At 40.3% G+C, this 24,003-nt stretch overlaps 1 protein-coding gene across 1 annotated transcript in view; it reads left to right on the top strand.

Moving 5' to 3' along the window:
* The first annotated feature begins 2,003 nt into the window (after positions 1-2,003).
* LOC140995243 (plakophilin-3-like) overlaps positions 2,004-24,003 on the top strand; it is a 32,987-nt gene continuing 10,987 nt past the window's right edge. Inside the window, exons 1-8 of the mRNA XM_073465211.1 lie at positions 2,004-2,372; positions 9,858-9,946; positions 14,199-14,818; positions 15,666-15,789; positions 15,967-16,171; positions 16,325-16,484; positions 18,190-18,298; positions 22,517-22,681. Of these exons, the coding sequence (XP_073321312.1) occupies positions 2,162-2,372; positions 9,858-9,946; positions 14,199-14,818; positions 15,666-15,789; positions 15,967-16,171; positions 16,325-16,484; positions 18,190-18,298; positions 22,517-22,681 (1,683 nt within the window). The 5' untranslated portion in view covers positions 2,004-2,161. The remainder of the gene's footprint in view (positions 2,373-9,857; positions 9,947-14,198; positions 14,819-15,665; positions 15,790-15,966; positions 16,172-16,324; positions 16,485-18,189; positions 18,299-22,516; positions 22,682-24,003) is intronic.

A 24,003-nucleotide genomic window follows, 5' to 3' on the forward strand; every position in this document is an offset into this window, starting at 1 on the left:
ATGTCTGGATCAGGTGTCTTCTTTTTAAGAAGCAGTTTAATTACAGCTACTTTAAAAGAACTGTGGTACATATCCTGTTAATTGGACAGATTGATCATGTCCAGTATAGAAGTGCTAAGTAAGGTAAAACTTCTTTAAGCAATTTAGTTGGGCTTGGGTCTAACAGACACTTTGATGGCTTAGATAAAGAAATCATTGAAGTTAGTTGGTGAAGGTCAATGTTAGAAAAGAATTCTAGATATATATCTGGTTTCACAGCTGTTTCTGAGGGTTCTGTGTTAGAGGCTAGACTGATGCCATCTGAGGTCAGAAGGTGATGAATTTTGTCTCTAATAAGTAGAATTTTATCATTAAAGAAGCCCATAAAGTCATTACTGCTGAGGGTTATAGGAATACAAGGATCAGTAGAGGTATGACTCTGTCAGCCTGGCTTCAGTGCTGAAAACAAACCTGGGGTTGTTCTTATTTTCCTCTATAATCAAGTAAAAACTCTGTGTACATATACAAATGCAAAATTTTGTGCATTAACATTCGTGTTTTAGGTAGTTTTCATAAATATTCCGGTACACACTGCAACACCTGAACACCATGGAAACTGCTAAAACTTCTTTAGTGACTAGTTAAACTGTGGCATCACAGCCTGTCTGGTCACGAGTTGGACAGACGTGAGTAGTAACTGATAGTAACCAGGTTACTCAAGTCTCAGCCATTAAACCGTTATCCCCACTCTATGACCATCGGTACCATGGTTTAATAAATTGGAGCTGAAGATGCAATTGTTCTCATTTACATGTTAACAACAAAGAGAAAATAGTGAAAGATAGTGATCAAATATACGGAGGCCTAGAAACACCACGTCAAAAGGACAAAACAAAAGGTCATTTGCTCCTTACTTATTATGTAATAAGATGGTGTCTTCTTGACAACTGTAGCAAGCAACTGATTAAAGTTGAAACCATCGAGTCTTTCAGTCAGAGATAAAAAAAATTCACATCAGCTATCATCATTTAAGGAGTTTGAGGAGTTATGAATCCTCCCAGACAGTTGTGACAGTCATCTTGAAGGCTGAAATCAAGTGTGTTCAAATGACACCCATATTTGGATTCTGCATAATTATCTGGAGAGAACAAAAGTCTTTTTCTTGTGATGAATTATCTCGTTATCTCAAGAAACCTGCCTTTTGTTTTCTAGAGATAATGAGCTAAATGAGCCTTTATCACAAGATAACAAGCTTTATTATTGTGAGATAACCAAATCATTAACTTGTGATCACGAGATAACAGCTTTTTAAAAAATTATTGCATTCACAGTCGCTCTTGCCTTCCATACAAATCACTCTTTATGAAAACAAAGTGGTTTGACAAAATCAGCATGAGTACAACTCATTAACAATATCATCAGGGTGCATTGTCTGCCACTGTGTAATTGTTGATCGTACCAGTGGGAGTCAGCAAAGTCACACATACATCAAACTTTAGCAGTTCAACCTCCAGCCTCAGGCCAACATCACATCTTCATGAACATGTCAGTGATCACAGATGATAAAGAATCACCACACAGGTGAAGAATAACACTGTCATCAGACCGGTTGTCTGACTTTCATCAGTCTTTCCTGTTGGCTACCCAACATTCACTTCTGCAACAGTCTTTGTCATGGTAAATAGGCCTATATGGCAGATAATGGGCCATCAAGTGACTTGATCAGTAATTTTATACATAGTTAACAAAGTGAGTAAATAAAAAAGTACAATTTGAAATGTTGAATTGAAACAACTGGCCACAGCGTTGTTGATTTTGGGTGAACTGTCCCTTTAACCAAGTGCTGTCAGTGCCTAAACATAACCATAAACGCTGTAATGATGCAGGACATGTTACCAGATGAGGTCATGAACAACATTCCCTCTTTCTGTTATAATATATAAAACTTATGTCTCCACACTGTTGCTCTAGTTGCATCCTGTCCTGTCCCGTCCTGTCCTGTCAGTCATAGGTGGGTTTTGGTCGCAGCTCTGCAGGTCCCGCCTACATCCAGTCGGACCGCTGACGGATCTCCATTTCGTAGCGGACACTCAACAGATCCAGTCAGTCCAGCAGCCGCGCCCGTCCGGTCCACTGCTGCTCTGTTCCTCTGGCCGGGTGAAGGTGTTGATCTGCCGCTGTGATGATGAGTGTGGCGGTGGCGGAGGGCTGCTTTCTGTCCGCCCTGCAGCCCAACTCCTCCTGCACCGCTTATGTGGTTCCCTCGGACGGGCCGTCTGCGGACCCGGTCGCTAAAGCTCGGAGGGTCCGGGAGCAGGTCCGGATGCGGTTGGCTGAGAAGAAGAAGTCCTCCTCCCTGCCCAAACTGGACGACTCAGTGATCGGATCAACAGGTGAGCACATCCGTTAACAAAATAAGACTGCTTTGAACTTGTTAATGACACCTTCACCTGCATATTCATCATGAAAAACACTTAAAACAAACAGACAGAAATGTTAAGAAACATCACAGGTTTGTCTCAGGTGGTTTAACTTGTTTGTTTTAAATCATATTTCTGTTAAATATTTCATTTCTCTATGAAAAATAATATTTTGATATTGAATAGTGATTTTATATCACCGACCGCAACATATAACAAGAAAAGAGATTGGCTAGTGAAACAAAAAGAAACTACAGTGAAGTGAAGGAAGACGTAGAGCTGCAACAAGCTGTGAAGACAACAGTGACACATTATCATCTGATAAAGATGTTGTGGTAAAATTGCTCACACATCCAGCAGACACACAGCGACATTAGCCTTGATTTAATTGTCTATCAAACTGATGATAATGACTATAAAATTCCTTATCACTCTGTTTTGGTCTCTACCAGTAAAATGACTCTTTAAACGCTCCACTATGATTCACCAGGTTGTTGCAAACCATGTGTGAGTGCTGTCTGGTGCTGGGCAGGTAGTGTGCGGTGGGTTTATTAGAGCCTCTGGTGAACACAGGTGTCTGCTGCTGCTGGAACTGAGGTTGAAGCATAAAGTTGTGGTCAGAAGAGCCAAAACAATTGGCTGACAAATGCTAACATATTTAACGTGATCGTTCTTGTTGGTTTGTGACTACGTGACATTGAGTATTGTTCTTATAAAGATATTAATTCATGTAACCATGTTAAAGTGACAGTTTCCAATAGGAAACAAAACCAAGGTGCATGCCAGTCACTGGGGGGCAATTTGTAAGATATGACCAGAATCAAAAACTGAACTAACATTATCAACAGAGTGTAAAATGACAGCAGCTTGACCTTATGTCAGTGACTTATATTTACTGTTCTGCAGGTATGTCTACTGAAGTTAGCACACACTAGCACCTGTCCTGTCTCGTACCACTTCATACTGCAGGAGGTGATAGTCTGATAGCCTCCATACTTTCAGCTGGGACTTTGATACTTAATCTGCTACTGTCCTTGTCCCGATCAGAGCCGCTGTAAATCAACTCTGTACTGTATCATCTTGTTTCAAACTGATATTCGTTGGTCCTGGAGCCTGTGTTCAATCCCAGTCTGGTGTCCAGCCGTGTTCACTTGGAGGCGGCTGAGCCTCATTAAACATTAAACTCAGATTAAGTTATGCAGTCTTACTCTATTTTGCTTGTGCAACTGTAGAGTGTTTGCACCCAGAGGGGGCTCCTGGTGTTGCTCCAGAGAAGTCATGCTGGCAGAAGGGACCCGGCTGAAAAGCGTTCACCTGAGGCTCCTTGAACAATTCCTGTTACTCATGTCAGTTGCTGAAAACTGAATTATGGAAGAATCCCTTATGTTATTTATTGAGGGTGTGCAGAAATCCAGAGCTTGGTAAATGTTTTGAGGTAATGGAAGAGAGACGCTATCCGGTTGCATTCTGGGAAATGTAATGCTTCTGCTGCTTCAGTTTGTATCGTTCTTTTGTAAGAACTGTACCTCCTGAATTTGCGAAGATGTCGACATAATTGGACAGAATGAAGCTAATGTGACAAATCATCAATAATAATTTTTTTGTTCAGAGGGCGGAGGGCCGGAACACATCAACACGTCAACACACTATTACTCTGATGGTCAAGGTCATTAAAATCTCAACACAAAACAGCAGATGTGAACCTGAGCTGTTATGCAACCAAGATGGGAAATGTGTTACACAGACAACATGCAGGAAACAGATGATGGGGAATTTTGAAATTCCATTTCGTCATTATTTTTCAGAAATCTGACTCTTACATTCACTCAGCTCAGTGATCAACTAAACAAAGCCCCCTGTTCAGCACTGAGTTGGTCATAATCTAACTCTGATTAAAGCTGTAACATGTCGTGGCAGTGGTGCACTAAGAGAGCTGTAGCATCCCTGTGTTAAAGCTTAACATGCACATGCTTGTGATTGTGGTTCATCGCAAGCCTCCTCAGAGGGATGATAAAGGTGTAAGACAGAGGGCCCTATTTAGACAGTCTGTAGCACTTGGTCTAAAGCGCAGGGCGCTAGTGCGTTTAGGGCGTGTCCAAGTCCATTCTGCTAGTGAAACGGTGGATAATCTGGGCGCAGAGTGCAGCACACGGCACACAGAGGTGGTATTTAGGCTCTGAATTAGTCATGTGTGTGTTTTAGGTGGAACATAAATTAAACCAATCTGAGTGTCGTCTCTCATTCCCTTTAAGAGCCAGGTACACCAGGACACATACTAAACAGTAGCACTTGTCTTCACTGAGCAACAGGGATCCTCTTCCCCGCTGTTACACAATCATCCGTCCCATCAACAACTCTGACTGCATATGAAAAAATACACTGATATTTAACTGAGGAGGAGGAGGAGGAGGAGGAGGAGGAGAAGGAGCGCTGCCACTTGACACAATGACACTTACGCTGCACTGTGCGTTGCGTTGCGTCGAGTGTAAGATAGAGCCCAGAGTCTTTTTATTCCTGGATTGTATTATTATTTCTCTAAGGCTTTACAAACTAACAATTATTTTCATTATTGATTTATCTGTAGATTATTGTCTCTATTAATTGATGAGTTGTTTGGTCTATAAAATGATGTTGATCAGTGTTTCACAAAGCTCAAGATGCCCTCAAATGACTTGTTTTGTCCACATCCAAAAGATATCCAGTTAACTGTCAGAGAGGAGAAGAAAGCAGAAAAGAAAAAAAAGAATTTTGACTTTTTTATTTCCTAAAAAATAATATTGGAGATTAGTTTAAGAACTAATTGATTTATTGACTAAACGTTGAAGCTCTACTTTAAAAAGGCATTAATTCTTACCATTTTACAGATTTTTACAGAAAAAATGTATTATTATATATTTATTACTATGATACACAGATAGACACCTGTCTGCTGTGAAAACCTGCCAGTGTGTTATTTCCTGGTCATTTCCTGTTTTTTTTCCTTCCTATGGAAACTGTCATGACATCACAGGTTCCAGTCAGGAAAGTTTAGAGTTAAACATGTTCACATGTTGAACAACAAGTAGTTTTCTATTCATTAAGATCCAATAGTGATTATTAAACACAGAACACCTCATGGTCTTTGTCTTGACACATGCATGTTTATAATAGTGGCCAATCAGCCTGCGAGGTTCAGATAATCCAAATCTTTCCCATCGAAGACCGGATCATGACCTGTGTTAGTCTTTTCAAAAGAAAAGTATGGGAGTGGAAGGAGAAATCTCCTCCTTCTGTCTGATAAGAGAACAGGATTCCAGTTTGACCCATGAGGGAGTCAGGATGTCGGCTGAAGGCTGCATATAAGCTGTGTGTCATTAATGACGAACTGCACATCTTGAGATCACATTTCATCAGACTGAATCTCCTGTTTTGCGAAATAACAATATCATTTTCATTACTAATACTGTATAAAGATGTTTTTTGGTGTTAGATTACAATACTAGGTTGTTTAAACTCATTAACAACAAAACACATAACTGAAAATTCAATCAGGAGCGACTAAATTGAAAGAGATGCTTGTGATGTCATGTTTCAAGGGGGTTGTGATGCCATGAGCTGTACAGGAACACCAACGCAATGGAGCCAACACACTTGGGGTGGTGAAGGGGTGAAGAGCAGCTGTAGATCTGGATGGAATAGATGTAGAGCAGGACGTCTGATGAGCTCACTGGAAGGTCCAAGATGGATGTGAAGGTGTTTGAGACTTGATTCACTGTGTCAAATTTCAAGTTTCAAGAGTTTCAAGAGTACATGCAGTACAGAAGTGAAGTCACGGTGAAATTAGAATGTGTTTTTGCTTGAAAAGCCATATACATACATGAACTGTAGGTGTGGCTTTGTTTAAAGTGCCCCTCAGGCCACAGATATATACATGCTTTCTAACCACACATACACAAAGACATTGTGCATATTCCATCTTGCAGACACGCGACTTTAATTTCTGGGGACGTTCACAAACAACACTCCAAACTAGGGTTGCATGATATGATTAAAAAATAAAATCATATTGCGATTATTTGACAGATACTGTGAATGCAAAATGATTCCAGATTAATGGACATTATTATTTTAGAATCAGAATTTTCATTTTCCCTCAAAAAACTATTGAAATCAAATCCTGATGATGTGACATCAGTTTGGTCCATACCATGTTTCATTCATTACATCTGGACAATTATCACACATTTCACCTCTCATCAACTCAACTCATTCCCTATTGTGGCTTAAATTTGTTTTGTTTGACATTTAAAGTTGAATGGGATCGAATGAGCCAAAAGGGTTTTCCACACAGTGTGTTCTGAAGACAACATGACGTAGATGCAGTGCAGCCACACTGAGAATTAAAACAAAGGAAACAGATGGCGCGGCCGGACTAACTTAGACAGAAGTTAGTGCAGTCAGAAGAGATGCTTTGTGGATGAGTGCGATGAACAGGAGGTGATGACTCCAGTCTTTCGTTTGTAATGTAAAAAAGAGTGAGCTGTTTCAACACCCCTCCTGAGCTCATTGACCACCTCGTGTGTTGAACATTCCTTTCCAATCTCCTCTTCACAGCATGTTATCAGAGTTTATTTTAGACTGCTCTGTACTTTGGTCAGTGGCGTAAGACCTGCTGTCATACTGAGTGTCTGTTATTTTTCACTGGGCCGTAAAACTTGAGGACTAAACAACAGAGAAAATTGAATAGGTCTGATTAAATTTAACAGTTGGGAAAACAATTACCAGCAAATATTGGTATAGTTGCCATCTCCAGGAAATGATTTCCTTGCTTTGGTGACTTGGTTGTCATTTGTCTCGTGCCATCGTCACTGAAAATGTCCTGGAAAAAACCTGGAAAATGATCTCTAGATAAGAGTGGGAGCCCTGGTATTACTGAGTTCACTTCAGACTAATGCTGGAGGCCAAGGTTGCTTTTTGGATATCATGGGACAGAAATTGGAGCTTTAGTTGAAAAAGAGTTTGTGGCAAAGATCGGAGCTTGGCTGGATAGACGGGAGCTGCACACATAAATCACTGAGAGGCTTCTTGTTTTGCAGAAACGAAAGAGAAAACAGTCTCATCTTGGGAGATGGGCTTAATTACAGTCATAAAACTTGAGTTGATTAAAAACATGCTTAATCTTTATATAGCAACGCCCCCATGTTCTTGATTTCTCATGGAATGTGAGTGTGAATTTGTTCACACACAGCCTGATAGAAACGTCTAGATATTTGCTTTGCCAACGGTTCTCAAACTTTTTCAATTAGGTCATTTCTTTTTTAAACATTTTTCAGCCAATACTATCAGTACCATCAGTAACTGATTTAATCAACAACAACCTTGTAACTGAAAAAAAACACATAAATGCTCCATTTAAGATAATTAGAATCCATCACATTGAACTCTGTCTTGATTAGTTACACTTACAGTTTAGCGACAAACATGGCCTTGAACTTAACCGAGGATCTTTATCATTCTTGGTGACAGGGAGGCAACTGTGGTGATCACACTCTTTTCCAGGCAGTTTCTGTTTCTCTGCTCTGTTTTTATCAGTCATTGTATAAAAGGAGGCCTCACACAAATATGTGAGCCAGCTCAGGGTGCTCCTTCTTCACACACACCCAAAACTGTGTTAGAGTGGACGTGTCAGACTGCATCTGTACGCCACAGTGAGACAGCACATCCACCAGCTTTCTACTTTAGACAAGAGAACTGGGTTTCTTGATTGGTGAATTAAAACCACCAATCAAGTTGATCAAATGTCAATTTATGATTGACTTAAATCACCCTCTGCACATGTGCGTTTTCACAGATTCCTTCAGGAAATCACCCACCTTGTCATACAGGTTCAATATGCTGCTGTCCTTGCCCTGCAGACACATTCAGTTGGTTCAGTTTGCTGAATATATCTGCCAGATAGCATCGCTTTTGAAGCCAGTCGTTCTTAAACAAGGTGGCATGGGAAGGTCCGTGCTAACAGAAAGGTGCACAGGCAAATTTTACACAAAAAAAGAGATTCCAGTTCTGTTTATATTGTTGGTAATATGGACTTTAAGTAGCATAGGTTTAGGGGACTGCTACGACGTTCAACAAAACAAAGCTCCAAACTGAGCATGCACAATTCTACCTCGATCCTTCCTGACGTTGTAGTCCAGCAGTCTACTAGGGGAGAATGCCAAAGTTAGTTATAGAAGTAGCCGAGGAAAGAGTTAAATGTTGCTTAGTGATATTCGTTTTGCACAACCACGACAACCCGTTGGAATGTTTAGCTGTCCCTCTACCCTCACTGCTTAAAGTCCCTAAAATGCTGTCTGTGTTCTACTTATTGTGGTGGTCCTGTATGAGCATACCTTCCCTGACCTCTGACCGGGTGATGCTAATGCTCAGGCATGCAGCCCAGCTCCCCTCCCAGTACCACTCCCCCCCTCCTTCCTTCCGTCCTGCTGGTCTGATGGTGTGTTGTTTTTCTTCAAGCATTTTGGACAGGCTCCGCTCCCCCTTCCTCTCCCTGTTCAACTCAGCAGCTCACTTATATGATATTTAACAGTTTACTGTGCTCTAAAGTCTGAGAGTGTTGATACATGTGGTTATAGTGTTCAGTCTATATAAGGTTCCCCGGACAGTGTATCCTAATAATCCTCTGACTGACTGCTGCATTGAAATCCGTTACTAGTGGATGGATTGCCTCAGAATCGGTACAGACATTTATGTCCCACCTTGGAATTGCAATGACTGAAGTGATTCCCTGATTCTTCATTGAGGGCTAAAAAACTAATGCCATTGATACTCTGTTCAGGCAGGAGATATATTTGTTTTTGACAACAAGTTTGGCTGCTCTGCATATCCTGCCTTGTTTGAAACATTGGTTATGCATGTCCTCAGAAATCAGGTGTCCTGAAGATGCAAGGAACAAATCGTCTATGCGAACACCTGGTCAAAAGCAAGTATATCTCCAGCTTTAGTGCTAATTACCAAATGTTAGCATTCTAACACACACACACAACATAAATCAGGGGTCTCCAAGAGAGGCTGGCAGTTTGAGACTGTGCCTCCAGAATTCTATAAGGAGTTTGAAGAGCAAGTTACACCACTTTTGACACAAGCCTTGGACTAGACGTCAGATAACGATCAATGGTCTGAAACACGGTGAAGTTCATTATTAACAGTGATCCATAAAGCTGGTATCAACCTAACTGATTGTGGCTCCCACAAACCTTATCTTTCTTAAACATTGATCAATTAATCCTTAGTCACATGGATCCACTTACAAAAAAGTTTTCCAATATTATTGATCCAGACTACACAGGCTTTACAGCTAAGAAAATATACATGAGTGCAGTAAAGATAACCTGCGGTGACCTTCTGAATATTAAGTCGTTTTTGACACAGTGGCATTTTGATCAATGACACAACTATTTTTTCTTTCTTCTCTTTGTCTAGACTACAGCTTTCCTGAGACAAAGAGCTTAGCCCACACCCTTGGTTTCAGTTCCAGGTCCATGATACACACACCGAGTCGCATCATGTCTGTGAGTACCACCTGCCAGTACTGCCTTACACAATACTACACACCTGCAAACATTTTAAAGAACTGTCCAGTACAGATCTGTGTGGCTGTGGTAGGATTTGCATTAGAAGTTATCAGTTTTGTCATTGATTGTTTAAAGATTATTCAGTTGTATTATAACCTCTGTCTTATTGTTGTTGTGTTGGCCAGCATTTCTATCAGTAATAATAACATGGTACTCATCAAGTTGATCGCTGAGATCTTGTCTGTAGCCATGATTTGAAAAAGTTGCCATCCTGCTTAATTTTTTGTAATTTTGTTTTACATATTATTTATTTAGTTTAAGGGCAGCTCCACCAGTGTTAAACACTGAAGTGTATTTACAGTGTTTGAATATTACTGCATATGTGAAATAGTAGTATTGGGTCTTTTGTGGCTCTAAAGGAAGCTGCATGTAATCTGATAAATTGCCTCAAGGGATGTCACTCACTTGCTAAGTTGCATTGTGGTTAATGTTGAGTTTCGAAAAGGGAATAGAAAGGGTGATATCTTTGGTTGTCTTTAAACTGTCCATACTCTGAGACAGTGTGATAGTGTTATAGGAGTGCGATGCTGGACCAGAGGACTGCTTTTCAAATCCTGGTGCCTACATTTCACACAATGCAACTTAGCTACTGTGTGACTGAGTGACACAGTGACGAGGTGACGAGGCAGTTTATCAGATGACATGCAGCTTCCTCTGGAGTCACAGAAGAAGAATCAGGGATTGAACCTCAATACTTTTTTGGTGCAAACAAAATGTGGTTTTAGTCTTAGGTATAGCAAAAGGTTATTAAATGCTCGTGAAATCCTTAAATTTTTCTCATTAGATCAGTTAGATTTCTTGATTTCAATAAGTCAAATTGTGTAACTTTTTAGTGTATTTTAAGCAAAGCTCTTTTAAAAACAGTAATGCATTGGGTAGTTCAATATATTTTTGTAAATGAATAAAGGTGCTGAACATGTGTGTATTACCTCAAAGTAAGGTATCAAACAGTAGGTAACGCTTGATATTAGACTCCCTGTAATAAGTTTATTAAGAGTAATACATAATTAATTATGCATTTCTTAGCAGTTCACTGCATTAATTATGCTTTATGTAGCTACTGGATCTAAAGCAAGGTTTTCACTTATTACCTGTATTTTTTTGTAAAGAGGACATAAGGAAAGGGCTGCGGGCTAGAATCAAACCTGGGCTGCTATAGTAAGAAACCAGTGGTGAGTGGGGTGTGCTCTTTACCAGGTGTGCTACCTGAGAACACCCACTTTTCAACACTTAACATTGTTTTGATGTGATTAGTGATGTTTTATATAATGTTTCTGAATATACTTTACAAAATACAATTTACCTCAATGTACTTACCTGAATAAATGTACAAATACTTCTATTATTTTTTAACAGGTAGCATAGTTAACTGTTAATAGGTGCATAATAAAGGATCTATTAACCCTAACAAGTTATTGTTCTCACTTTAGATCCAGTAGCTGAAAAAAACATAATTAACTAAAATGCATAGTTAAGTGCTGATAATTGTATAATGAAGTTTGTATTAGTCTTAATAAAGCAACCAAAAGCATAGTAGAGGTTTAACGATAACAAAATGTGTCAGACGATTTTAAGTTATTGTTCCTCTTTAATTGTGTTTATAAGGAACTGAGACGGCTTTTATTAACATTCTGAAGTGTCTATAAACTGTTAACAAGTTTCTTAAAAGTGTTTATAAATGTATTAAAATAATAATATAAGCAACACGTGTTTATAATTATTAACACTTCTATAGTCTTATTAATGTTAATAAGCAGTGATTCATGACTTATAACACCCTTATTACCTATTAACTGACACTTATTATGAGGACAATAAAATAAAGCTTTTTTCTTTTTCTTTTCTTTTGTTGGCCTAAATGGAGTTAAACTACCTGTAAATTTGCCTGAATGTGCCCACCATGTCTGAGCTTGTTGATGTTAATCTTAAACTCATTTCAGCGTACTAAGAGAAGACATGGCCTACAGTGAGCAGCTACAGTCCAGGCTGAGATATGATAGGACAGCCAGAACAGGAGCAGTCAGACATTCAGACACAACCAAACAGAGAAAATAAAGACAGATGGTCACAGTACTCCCCAAACTGTGGACAGAAAGATTGGTTTAACTTTTGACCTGCTGTACTGAATAACTAGTGCAAAGCATGAGCAGATTATTAGCATGAGTCAACATTTCGGCTTGACCTCCAGATAAAGTGGTTTAGAAAATGGATAGACAATTTTCACTTCTGGCATTGTGACTGCTTTTTCACAAGAGGCGGGATTCATCCCGGTAGGCGAAGTAGTCAAATGCTGTCCGCAAATATCCAGCATGCAGTGCAGTCCTCCTCACGTACATGACTGTTAATACAACACGCTCCCACTCCAAGCCCCCCTGTTCCTCTCCCGTCTCACCTCAGGTCACCTTCAGGACACTGTCCGCTCCAGCGCTTCCTGTTGCTATAACCACCTTCATCTCCTCCCATAGACCAGCTCCAGCACACTCAGTCTCACAACCCTCTGCAGCTTCATTCAAGTTCCTCTAACTCTCTGTCACCACCTCCCCTCAACTGTGCTACTCACATTCAGTTTGGTCTTTTGAACATCAAATCCCTTAATAACAAATCATTTTTATGTCACAAATGTATTTCTTTTGATAAGTTAGATTTTTTTATTATCACAGAGACGTGTTTTTTTTTACTCCTCTACATCAGCTTTCGAACATCTCTCAACTTTAATTTTAATAATCTACAGGCCAAACAGTGTTTTTATCTCATTTTATGTCCAAGTATGACAAGGTTCTTATTTTAGGCAGTTTTAACATGTCTGCTGCCCTTTTCAGTCTCTTGTCACAGATTTTACGGACATTATAGACTCTTTCAACCTTTCTCAGGCAATACAAGTGCCCACACATTCAAAAGGCCACACTCTTGACTTGGTTTTATATTCTGGTTTCAGCCCTTTTAACCTTGATACTGAGGATATCTGTGTGTCTGATCACAAACTGGTTTTATTCAGTGTGGTTTCATCACTTTTACCAGTTTCTCTCAGCTCACCTGTCCTGTCTGTCCTGTCTGGGTTTTTAACTGTATGTCTGTTTTATGGCTGCTTCTTTAACTGCTTTTAATTCCAATTTTAACACAGAGGAGCTGGTCTCTCTTCATAATCACATCTGTCAGACCTGCTAGACTTTGCAGACTTCTCTTTTCTTTCTTTTCACTCCCTTCCTTTTCCGTGATTTTGCCTGTTTTATCACTTTTATTCCTTTTACTTGTAAAAACTGATTTAGATGTTTTGTGTTTTCACATTTGGAGTTCTGCCTTCTTGTTTTAACTCACCTCAGACTAGACTTCCTTGTGTTTGGCTTGACTGTTGAGTGCTTATTCTATAATATTTTCTTCCTGAGTTTCCTGCTTTTGCTTGATTGTCAAAGCACTTTATAAACTCTGTTTTTAAAGGTGCTACATAAATAATGTGTGTTATTATTATTATTAACTAAGAAGTCTGACTGACTGTCGATGTTTCTTATTCCTTTGACGTCAATATTTCAGTATGTTCCAAGATGTTTAAATCCAGCCAGAGATATGAAAGTAAGACAAAGTTGTCAAAAATAGAAATAAATATATTATAATAATAATTGTAATAAATAGAGTTGAGCTACTTTTTCTGAAAAGAGAAACCAATGTGTCAATTGTACACACACACGCACACACACACACACACACTTGAAAGCAAGGAGCCAGCATTGTTTATGAGTAATGCTTCCTCTCTTGTCTGATTGGCTCCGTGTCAGTGAGAAGGAAAATTCTTCAGACCACACTGAGAACAATGTAGAAACAATATAAACAGGACGTTTGTCTATTGTTTTAACTGGCCAGTCTTAACAATTCAAAGGCCGCAGTGAGTTTCCTGCAGCTAACAGTAAGCTTGCTTTATTGAAGGAGAGAATAAGAAGATCCTACACCAACCTCCAGCTGCTGTGGACAGTTTCATTAGCAGCAGGCACTGTTTCTTGTGAACTGTTAATTAAAGAAGATACTAGCGATACTTTTTTGTCCATGCCATCGCTGTAAGAGCTTTTCTATAAACAACTTTTTGCAGTGCAAATAAAGATATGAAAGTGTGTCTGTATCAGAAATCTAGAAAAAATATGAATTTTCTTCAGCTGCTGCAGAGTGTCAGCTAACCTTTTTTCAAACCCCCGCCCTGCAGGTGCCCACGGCACCCCTTCACTCCTCTGGTTTCTCCTCCCGCTCTGCTGTGGAGAGCACTTCCAGGGTGAGGCATAAAGGAGCCAGCACAGTCCAGACCAGCTTCCACACCTCCCAGTCACACAGCAAAAGCAGACGCAGTAAGTCACTGTGCCAGGCAGACCAGGAGGCGTTTCCTATCAGTGTCTCTGTTCCTCCAGAGAAGGCCTCCTTCCCAATCACTGTGCCTCCCCCCGGCACCCTACGGCGCAGCCTCAGTGGGACACTGGCCCAGGACAGGAGCTACTGGCAGGAGGAGGAGCTTCCGTATCAGTACACCTACAAAGGCCCTTCTCACCGCACCATCAGCCGTATTACCAACCGACAACAGCACTACCAGCAGCAGGGCTCCACGCTTGGTCAGGAGGGCTGGGTGGGGACTGGAAGAGGGGTCCCCATGGCAGGGGACGGCTGGGGGAGACAGTGGCAGCAGCATGTGTCCAGGGCAAGTCATGTCATGGGAACAGGGCAGTACCAAGCCCCTATTCACCGGGCCGCCTCGCTCCGCAGTGTGAGGAGCGTTGGGAAAGGGGTGGATATCTTGGATGGAGCATCGATACACAGCAACGACCCACTGGAAGAGTGAGACATGTCCTTCATTCATTAGCCTGGCTACAGCATCTTGGCCACAGCTAGCCAGATCAGCTTTATTTGTAGTTTTATCACTTATATGATGTAGGGTGTATGTTGCCAGCAGTGATGGGAAGTAACTAATTACATTTACTCAAATACTGACCACTATATTTCAGAGGCAAATATTGTACGTAGATTGCCTGCTGCTGTCAAAGATATATGTATAATTTACTTTCATCTGTACTTTTGATATTTAAGTACATTTATTGACAGAAAATTACTTTTGGTACTTGAATGCATATAATATAAAATACTTTAAGGGTGCACAAACACTACGCAATCTGTACCGTGCCCAAGCACGTCTGACCCCAAAGTCCAGTTTGTTTGACTCGTGTGAGCGCTCTGCACAGTGCTCAAGCACGGTACACTTTCTTGGCCCTGGCGCGGATGGAAGAGGTGTGCTTCGACACGTGGACATGTATGTACAAGAGGTAACCGTGCTCAGGCCTGGTTGGGGCCAGAGAAATACGAGTGCAGGCCAGCGGGAGGACTGGGGAGGAGGGACAGTCGTGCTGTGGCACGGTACAGAACAACTGGGCCAAGTGTGAGTGCACCCTTTTACTCAAGTACTATTTGTATGGGGAGGCAGCACGGCAGTGCAGGGGTTAGTACTGTTACCCAATGTGGTCTGGGATCAGCTCCAGTGTGACAGATATTTTATGTCTTATAAACAAAATAATTGATGATAAAGGGAAAGAAATAAACAATGGATGAATTAATGTGTGTGTGTGTGTGTGTGTGTGTGTGTGTGTGTGTGTGTGTGTGTGTGTGTGTGTGTGTGTGTGTGTGTGAGCAGGATGCAGGGTCTTGACATGCCCACAGCTGTCAGGTATCTCTCTGAGTCCGATGCTGCCTTGCAAGTTCTGGGAGCTGCATACATACAACACCAGTGTTACCACAGCGAAGATGCCAAAAACCAGGTGACAGCAGCATGCTCGTGATTGTGTCGGTTTATAATTCCCTTATTTCCTGTTTGTATCTATCTATTTATATATTTTATTGTCCATTTGTTTTTCATTTAGTCACCAGCACTTCCTATGATGGTGTATGTGTTTACAGGATGTGATGTGTGCTCTTCCTGCTCCTCTCTCTCTCAGATTCGTGCCCTGCATGGTGTTCCAGCTCTGGTTCAGCTGTTTTCCAGTGACAACCAGGCAGTGCAGCGTTATGCCACCGGCGCCACGCGGAACCTCATCTATGAGAACTCAGACAACAAAGTGGCGCTGGTGAATGCCGGTGGAGTGACGCGTCTTGTCAGTGTCCTGAGCCAACCTGATGAGGAGCTTCGAAAGACCATCACAGGTTTCTGCTCATGAGCTCAACCATGCATTGATATTTGCCAGTCCATTGTTCAATCACATAATCCAGTTGGTCTTCATTATTTTCCTTTCTATATTACTGGTTTGAAGAAGTCAGTTATTCAGACTACAAAATAAAATGCTCTCATGGCTGCAGGTGTCCTGTGGAACCTGTCCTCCAGAGACAACCTGAAGGAGAAGCTGTCCAAAGAAGCTTTACCAGAGCTGACAGAGAAAGTGTTGATTCCTCTGGTTGGCAGCCTTCCACTCAGCCCGCCTGAGAGAGATATCTTCTTCAACACAACTGGCTGCCTCAGGTGATTCAACCCATTATCTACTTCCTAGCATTGGTTCTGATCACATTTGAATATTCTGTGGGTTAAACAGTGTCATCATACCAAAAGACTGAATTTGTCAGAATACTTGCCGATGAGTACAGATAAAGTGAGCAGGTATATCAGAAGATTTCTTTTCTCTTTTACTGCATGAGCAGGGGGAGGAGAGACATGGTTTATGAGCAAACAGTAGGCATTTGCTTTTGACTTGTAGCCCACCTTGAATTTTCAGTTTGGGCACCCCTGCACCCCTTAAACCAAAGTATCAGGCAAATACAAAGTTTGATCTGATGATGACTTCAGATATAAAGTATCTCAGTTCATCCTGAGGGAAACATAAATCTCTGTACAACCCATCCAATAGTTATGGAGATTTCATCTGAACCAAATGATCAACCTGCTGGTGGCACAAGAGGTGAAGTCAGGGATAACTGAAGTCATAAGAATTATTTTCTCAGGATACGAGTGTTGCTATAGAATTTCATTGCAATCAATCCAGTATTTGTCTAACTTCAAATGTGTGTACACACACAGTCTACTGAACTGCTGGTGTTTGAATATTTACTTCTAACAATAAGTACTGATGTCTTAAGTGTAAGAGATTTCAGAGTAACTTAGAAATACTGTCATCAGCATTGGAGAAGAAAGTGCATGTTTCGGATTAAGAGTAACAGACTTTGAGGCCATCACTGGCCATGGCATCTTTCAACCAGGGAGGAGAAGCGAGAGATCCAGGTTGGGAGACATTCTGCTTGGATGTAAGGTTGCTATGGGCCAATGTCCAGTCACAGGAAAAATGAAATAGACAAATGGCACTCAGGCTGGCTAAGAGACCGCCGTGCCTTCAACTTCACAGAGACCTGTCTCCACCGGGCGGGCCATGTTGAGAGCAGAACTACAGTACAGCAGAACAAGGAGAGGTGGACTCGTTGATGGTTGGTGCTCACAACCAGTAAACGTTGATGGACAGTGTTCACCTGATGTTGAGCTGTGAAGATATCGACCCTATTATCATTACCATCTTGTTGCTGCTGCTTGTATTCACCCTGACGCAAATTTAAAAAATGCATCACGTGTTTAAGCGTATCATTCATTTCATTATGCGACCCTGTGTTGTATAATGATAAATAAATCATGGTCAGTTGAATACTGTGGTATCCATGAACCTTATCTGCCATATGCTATGGAGATGCCAGCCGGAGGCATGAACCAGAATCAAGAATAGAGGCAGCAACTACCACCACAGTTTATTCAACCAGTTCTTTATTCATTGAAACATATTACTCACAGTTCATCAGATAGATGATCTCTTTACACTGACTTTACAGCACATAATGCAGCTTTCATGCATGTGTAGCATAAAACTCCTGTGTTATCTCAATATAGACTTTGGCCATGATCACAAAATCCTATTTTTTTATTTCCAAGGCATGAAACATAGTTACATTCAGGTAAAAACATATAAAGCATGTCTGAGTCTCTGCAAAGCTTATTGACTGAGATAGAATTTCATATTAGTGCAGTACGCTCCAAAATAAAACAATGTTTTTTCTGTGCTGCTGCTGGGGGGATTTTAGAGAGCTCCATAAAGTTTGTGCTAAAATCACTAAAATCAGTTTCAGCTTTACAGCGTTATGTTCTGACAACTCAGCCCTGATTTAAATGTCTGAATCTGTGTGTTGCATAGGAACTTGAGCTCAGTAAATGAGAGGACGAGACAGAAAATGAGAGACATGCCAGGCCTGGTGGACTCTCTGGTGTCCTACATTCAACAAGAGGAGAGGCCAGATGACAAGGTAACTTTGAGCAGCACTGTAATTGCCTGTGACACTTTCACACACTGTAAATGATGATTTGAAAATCACTATGGTCATTATGGCTACAGCACACCACACTGTCAGTCTCTTTAAAATGTCAGTAGCTATGACAGCTAACCACCAACGCTGGAAATTAAAAGACTGAAAAGTCAAAGATTACACAAAGTGAAAGACTACAAAGCATCTTCTGACATTTAACAACACGTCATGTTAAAGATGAAGGCTGGTGTTTTTCTATTCTTGTCTTATTGTCAACAAATCCCATGACCCAAGACCGACCAACAACGTGTCGTCAGTGCTTCCAAGCCTCCCCACCCTGTCCATGGGACTTTACTTTCTTGTTGATTAACCATGTAGGTGTCACACTGAAATAACAGCTGCTACCTACTTAATTTCAGTCAAACTTTGATTTGGCAGTCTACTTGATCCAAATACTAAATGTCCTGATTTAAAACCATTTAGTAGTTTTGCTTAAATTATTGTGATATGAATAATAGTTCAACTGGAGAATGTAACTCATGAAACTGACATGACACAATCAGCCACACAGATAACGTGAGAATAAAAATAAATAAAAATGTGAAGCTTCTGTCTGAATGGTTTGGACACTGCTCTGTGAAATAAGAAAGAGAAAAAAGAGAAAACATTTGATAACGTTGAAGCTTAAGTCAGTCTCAGTGTTCACCTGAACATGCAGTGGATTCATACACTGTAGAGACCGACTCTCATAAGGGAGAGTAGCGCTGCAGCGCTGGAGGCTGCAGTGGACAGAATAACATAGAAAAGTTATGAAAGGATTAATAGAATTTAATCTGTTGTATTTCAGCTACACTAACCATTCAAATATGATTCACCCCCCAGGACTGTTCCTTAGGATTAGCTCTCTAGTCTAGTCTCAGCCTACTGAAGATGTAAATCTTAAAAAAACTTACAAATACATCAAACTTTTTTTAAAGGCTCAGTAGTTGTCTAAAATAGCTGGTCAGTGTTGTTTTTATAAAATGTTACTCAAACAGGAGGAAATAGTGCATTTCTTGGGGACTATATTTAGTGGCGGAATAATACACAATTAAAGCTCTAGTGAGTATTTAAAGCGGCACAGTATATGTGTGAAAGAGTCATAATAAACTACAGTGTGTGTCTCTAACAGTATTTGGAGAACAATGTTCCTCTGCGGCACACAGGAACATTTATCACACTTTGACTCCTGAGTAGAATTTTTTATTTATTTTTTTTTCTCGGTGTAAAGACTTTTCATGAGATTTATTGTAATAATAAATAATTATTTGGGTGGTGTTTCTTCAGCTAGCAGTTTAACTGGAGTTGCACTAATCACTAAGGAATGTCAGCTTCTGACCCAGTTCAATACTTCATCTGTCGATGCTTCATACTTTCACTTTCTCATTATGACTTAAGGAAACCTGAAATTCTTCTTCACTCATTGAGTTACTACAGTTAAGAGCACTGTCAACAAGCAACGGACCAAAATTACTTTACAGCCACTTGGATAAACCTTTAACCGAGAAAATTTATAATTGTGCTGCTTGTTTTAAACATCAACATGAACCCATTCTGAGGCCACAGGGGATGTCCTCAGATTTAAGACTGAAAACACATGGTGGCAATTCTGGAGATGTCATATTTTATCTAAACTGTCCATCAAAATCTGATTCTGATCGCATGTTAGTAGTGAAAAATAAATTCTGCTGTTTGGTGTTTAATGTTGAGGTGGTGAGTAAGGTGAATGTCAACCAGTAATGCTGCTTGTTGTTCTCAGCATTAACACATCCTCTGTAGTCTGCTGGCAGCACCTCTGTTTCCTTTTTCCTCAATTCTGATATTAATTCTCAGTACATATACTAAATGAAAAAAATCTTCCCTCTGGTATCAACATTATGTGGCAGTTATAACCTAGCTAACTGATCACTATTATTGGTTTGGGCTCTTCTAGGTAAGTATTCACTGAAAATTGATGAATGATTTTTTTCAACAGTACCAGATCCACTTTTTGCTATCTGTGGCCATTCTGACAAGATGAGGACGAGGATTTTTGAGTGTAATGCTTTTGGTCGCTGTCAAAAGTATTATTCTCTTGCTACACTGTTGTTTTAAAAATGATTGAATGAGATGCTTTTTAATTATTGTGTTAGCTGCATGCTCTGTGCTCTGAGTGAAATATCTCAACAACTATCAGATTCATTCGCATGAAATTTCGTAGAGACATTCATTGTACCGTGGCAATGAACCCTAATCAGTCAAAAGATTTCTTTAACCACTGAAACATCTCACCATCTACCACATGGACTGGTTCAGATTGACGTTCAGTGTTCCTCACTACTGTGTGGAAATTTGAACCCATTTAGGAATAACTGTACTGAATTATGCTCCTTTTCCATTTGTTAATCCTTAATATTTTCAAGTGCTTTATTATTTGTTGTAGTTTAATAGGCTATAGGGCTGGACGATATGGCCAAAACTGTTATCACGATATGTTTTTTTATATTGATCGATGTCAATAATTATCACGATATACAGTAGCCTGTATTTAACAATAATAATGTTGAATTGACAGTTTTAAGAGTATTCTCCGTAGGGCAGAACCCAAAACAAACCAGAAGGTTAATTATGGTTTATAAAATACAATTATTTATTGTCCGAATGAATAGGTGACAAACATTCAACAGAACCTACCAACCAAATGGCTTTATGTTAAACACTGGATAAATAAAATGATGAATATGTACAACAAATTGCTTGTTTCAAACGTGTCTCAAACATTTTAGAGGTAGTATACTGAACTGAACACTGATTAAAGAAAATAAAATAAAAAGGTAAATGTTGAGTATGATTATGCTGCTGTATTCTCTGAATATTGCTTCTTTAGCTTCTATTCTTGAGCTTGTAGGTAGTTGTTCAGTTCCGCTTTAATGCCCCCTGTTCTGTAAAACCTGATGTGGTTCAGATGTGCAACAGACCACATATAAGCGGTGACATCTCTGAGCTGCTCTAACTTTACCCTACACTCTGCGTACAGCTGATTTTTCAACCGTGCTTATAGGCATCATATGTTTATCGATACAGTACGTAACTGCACTGGTTCTGTCTTTGTCTCGCTTCGGTTTAGTTCTCATATGGGGTAATGGCTGAAAAAGCAGCGGCACCTGTTGGTTGTCGAGCTGAAGTTTGACTAGCAGTGGGGCTGGGCTGTTGGCTACTTGAGGGGAGGCTGACGCTAGCATGTTAGCGTTAACTCATACTTTTGGAGTACTGTTTCGGACGGTACCTTTTGAGATGATGGAAGAGGTTGGTGGTGTTTCCAGTTCTGCTGATGACTGGTCGCCGACCCATTTTGCACCTAATGCTGGTCTGTCCTTTGTCAGACTTCAGGTAGCTGAACTATTTCCAAATAACAGAAAGTAGTATGACCTTTCTTCGGTACAGTTTCTTCGTCTTTGTCAGTTTCCTTGCACTCGGTGTCGCTAGTCGGACCACTCATTGACTTGTGCCGGCTCGACACACAGGTGGTCACCGTCACTCTGAGTAGTTGTGAGTGGGAGGGGCCGGAAACATGTACCAACCACATGCATTTGTTTCTCTGCTGTGCGATTGGCTGTCGGTGTAGTGCTAGGTAAAGGAAAACGGACTCGAAAATAACTATATTGAAAATAAATGTCATAACTTTATCATCGTTATCGTGGAAAATTTTATCATGAAAATTATCGAGATCGTTTTATCGCCCAGCCCTAGTTTAATAGGATATTAGGTTATTTTGTGTGTAGGTGTTTCTGGGGTCAGCTGAATTGAAGTCAGGACATTAATCATCAGTAAACTTCTTACATCAGGTTTTGCTTTTTACATCTTGATTTTTTCAAGCTGATAACTTGAACTATTACCTGTGATCAAATCTTCATTTTGCCGGTGATCAAGCAGTGAATATCCCTCTCTGATGCAAGGAGATGAAATAACGATGCCCCAATGTGTTGCTAGTTTTTGTCAATTTAAAAATGTCCACATAATGTCGTGTTGGCTTGAGTATACAAACCAATAGTGAAAGCAGGAAGAAATGTCCTATATCACATGTCCTAAATATGATTAACCACTCAGGTAAATTATCTATTTACTGCTTTCACTACAAATCCACCCTTCCACCCTCCTCTCGTCACACCTCTATCTGCCTCCTCTCTCTGTCATGTTTAGGGTTTGGAGAATTGCTTGTGTGTGATGAGGAATCTGTCCTACCAGCTTTACACTGAGCTTCCTCCCTCAGTCCGACTACGTCTGGAGGGCCCAACGAGAGGCTCTGCCATCAAGGACAGTGAGGCCATCGGCTGCTTTACTCTGTATGGCAAAAAGGACACTGAGGTAAGATTCATTACCAGTTATTTAATCTTGTGCATCCTGTAAACTGCTGAATTCCATGATATCCACACATCTTTAAAAGCTGCATTGCTCAACTTTTCAGATGAATGTGTCAAATGACTGTACTGTAAGAGAAGTGACAAACCCACAGAGAATTATCACCAGACTGAGCTTTACAGAGTGTTTTAGTCTCTTTCAGCTTTGTGGCCCACAACTTTCCCATACTGTTTTCGTTGTCTTGTGGTTTTATCAACCTTGAATTCTTCAGCAGCAGAGACTGTTTTCAGGTCCACTACCTGCCTATCACTGAAGAACACACAAACAACGTTCTAGACTGACTCGACAGTTGGCCAGAAACTCTACTCAAAGGCTAACATTGCTCTGTGTCTGCAAGATGTGTCAATAAGTGTTTTCTATCATGTTACTGTAACAACTTAATAGGTGATAATAGTTCAGTGTTTACAGCTTGTTTTGAGTCCCAGCCATTAACCCTTCTTTAAAAGTCTAATAAGGCCTGTAATAATCTAAATGTTTGGTCTTAAAACACAAAATATAGAGTTACTGGCAGTCAGTGTAACTCTACATTTTGATAGAAACTAGTAGGAAGGTTATATTGAGTGATATTAAAGCAGAGTAGTCAAATACAGGCAAATCTGACATTATGTGATTATTTACATTAGTTTCCCTGACGGTGATTATACGTGTGTCCCAGATGCATGTCTACTGTGAGAGCTAGAGTTTATATAATCAGAAACTTGTTGGATATTATGTCAACCCTCAAGCTCCCCTGACATAGCCACACCCATTATATCCCTTTACGTGACGTATAACGCAGCAATGCTGACTGACGTGTGCTTGTAGCTATTTCTGCTGCATAACAAGAGGCTGTGTGCTAGTGTCTGCTACTTATTATCTGTGCTGTATGTCACTATCACTGTGCTCACATCCTTTTTTAGCCAAACGACAACTCTTGAGAAGCCCCAATATGCATTGCTTTCCATCTGAATAGTGCTTGGGCAATAACATCCACTTATACATCTTATTAAAAGCTTCAACGGTCCTGTATTGTATAAACTGAGATTTTCCTTTTTTATTATAAAACAAGTCTGGGTGCTATAAATACTGTGAAAGTATCAAAAAGCTAAATCCACAGTGAAATGCAAACAGCCCGTATTCAGAACTTCTCCTTAAACGAGCCAACGAGACTTTTGTAAAGTTATCATGTTCCAACTATACTGTCTCGCCCTCAGCCTCGCCCTCAGCACGGCAAACACAGGCAGAGATAGAGGCAGAAACACGGTGGCCAGTACCTGTTCGGGCTTGTG

Source organism: Pagrus major, chromosome 4 (genome assembly GCF_040436345.1).
Source record: "Pagrus major chromosome 4, Pma_NU_1.0".
NCBI lineage: Eukaryota > Metazoa > Chordata > Actinopteri > Spariformes > Sparidae > Pagrus > Pagrus major.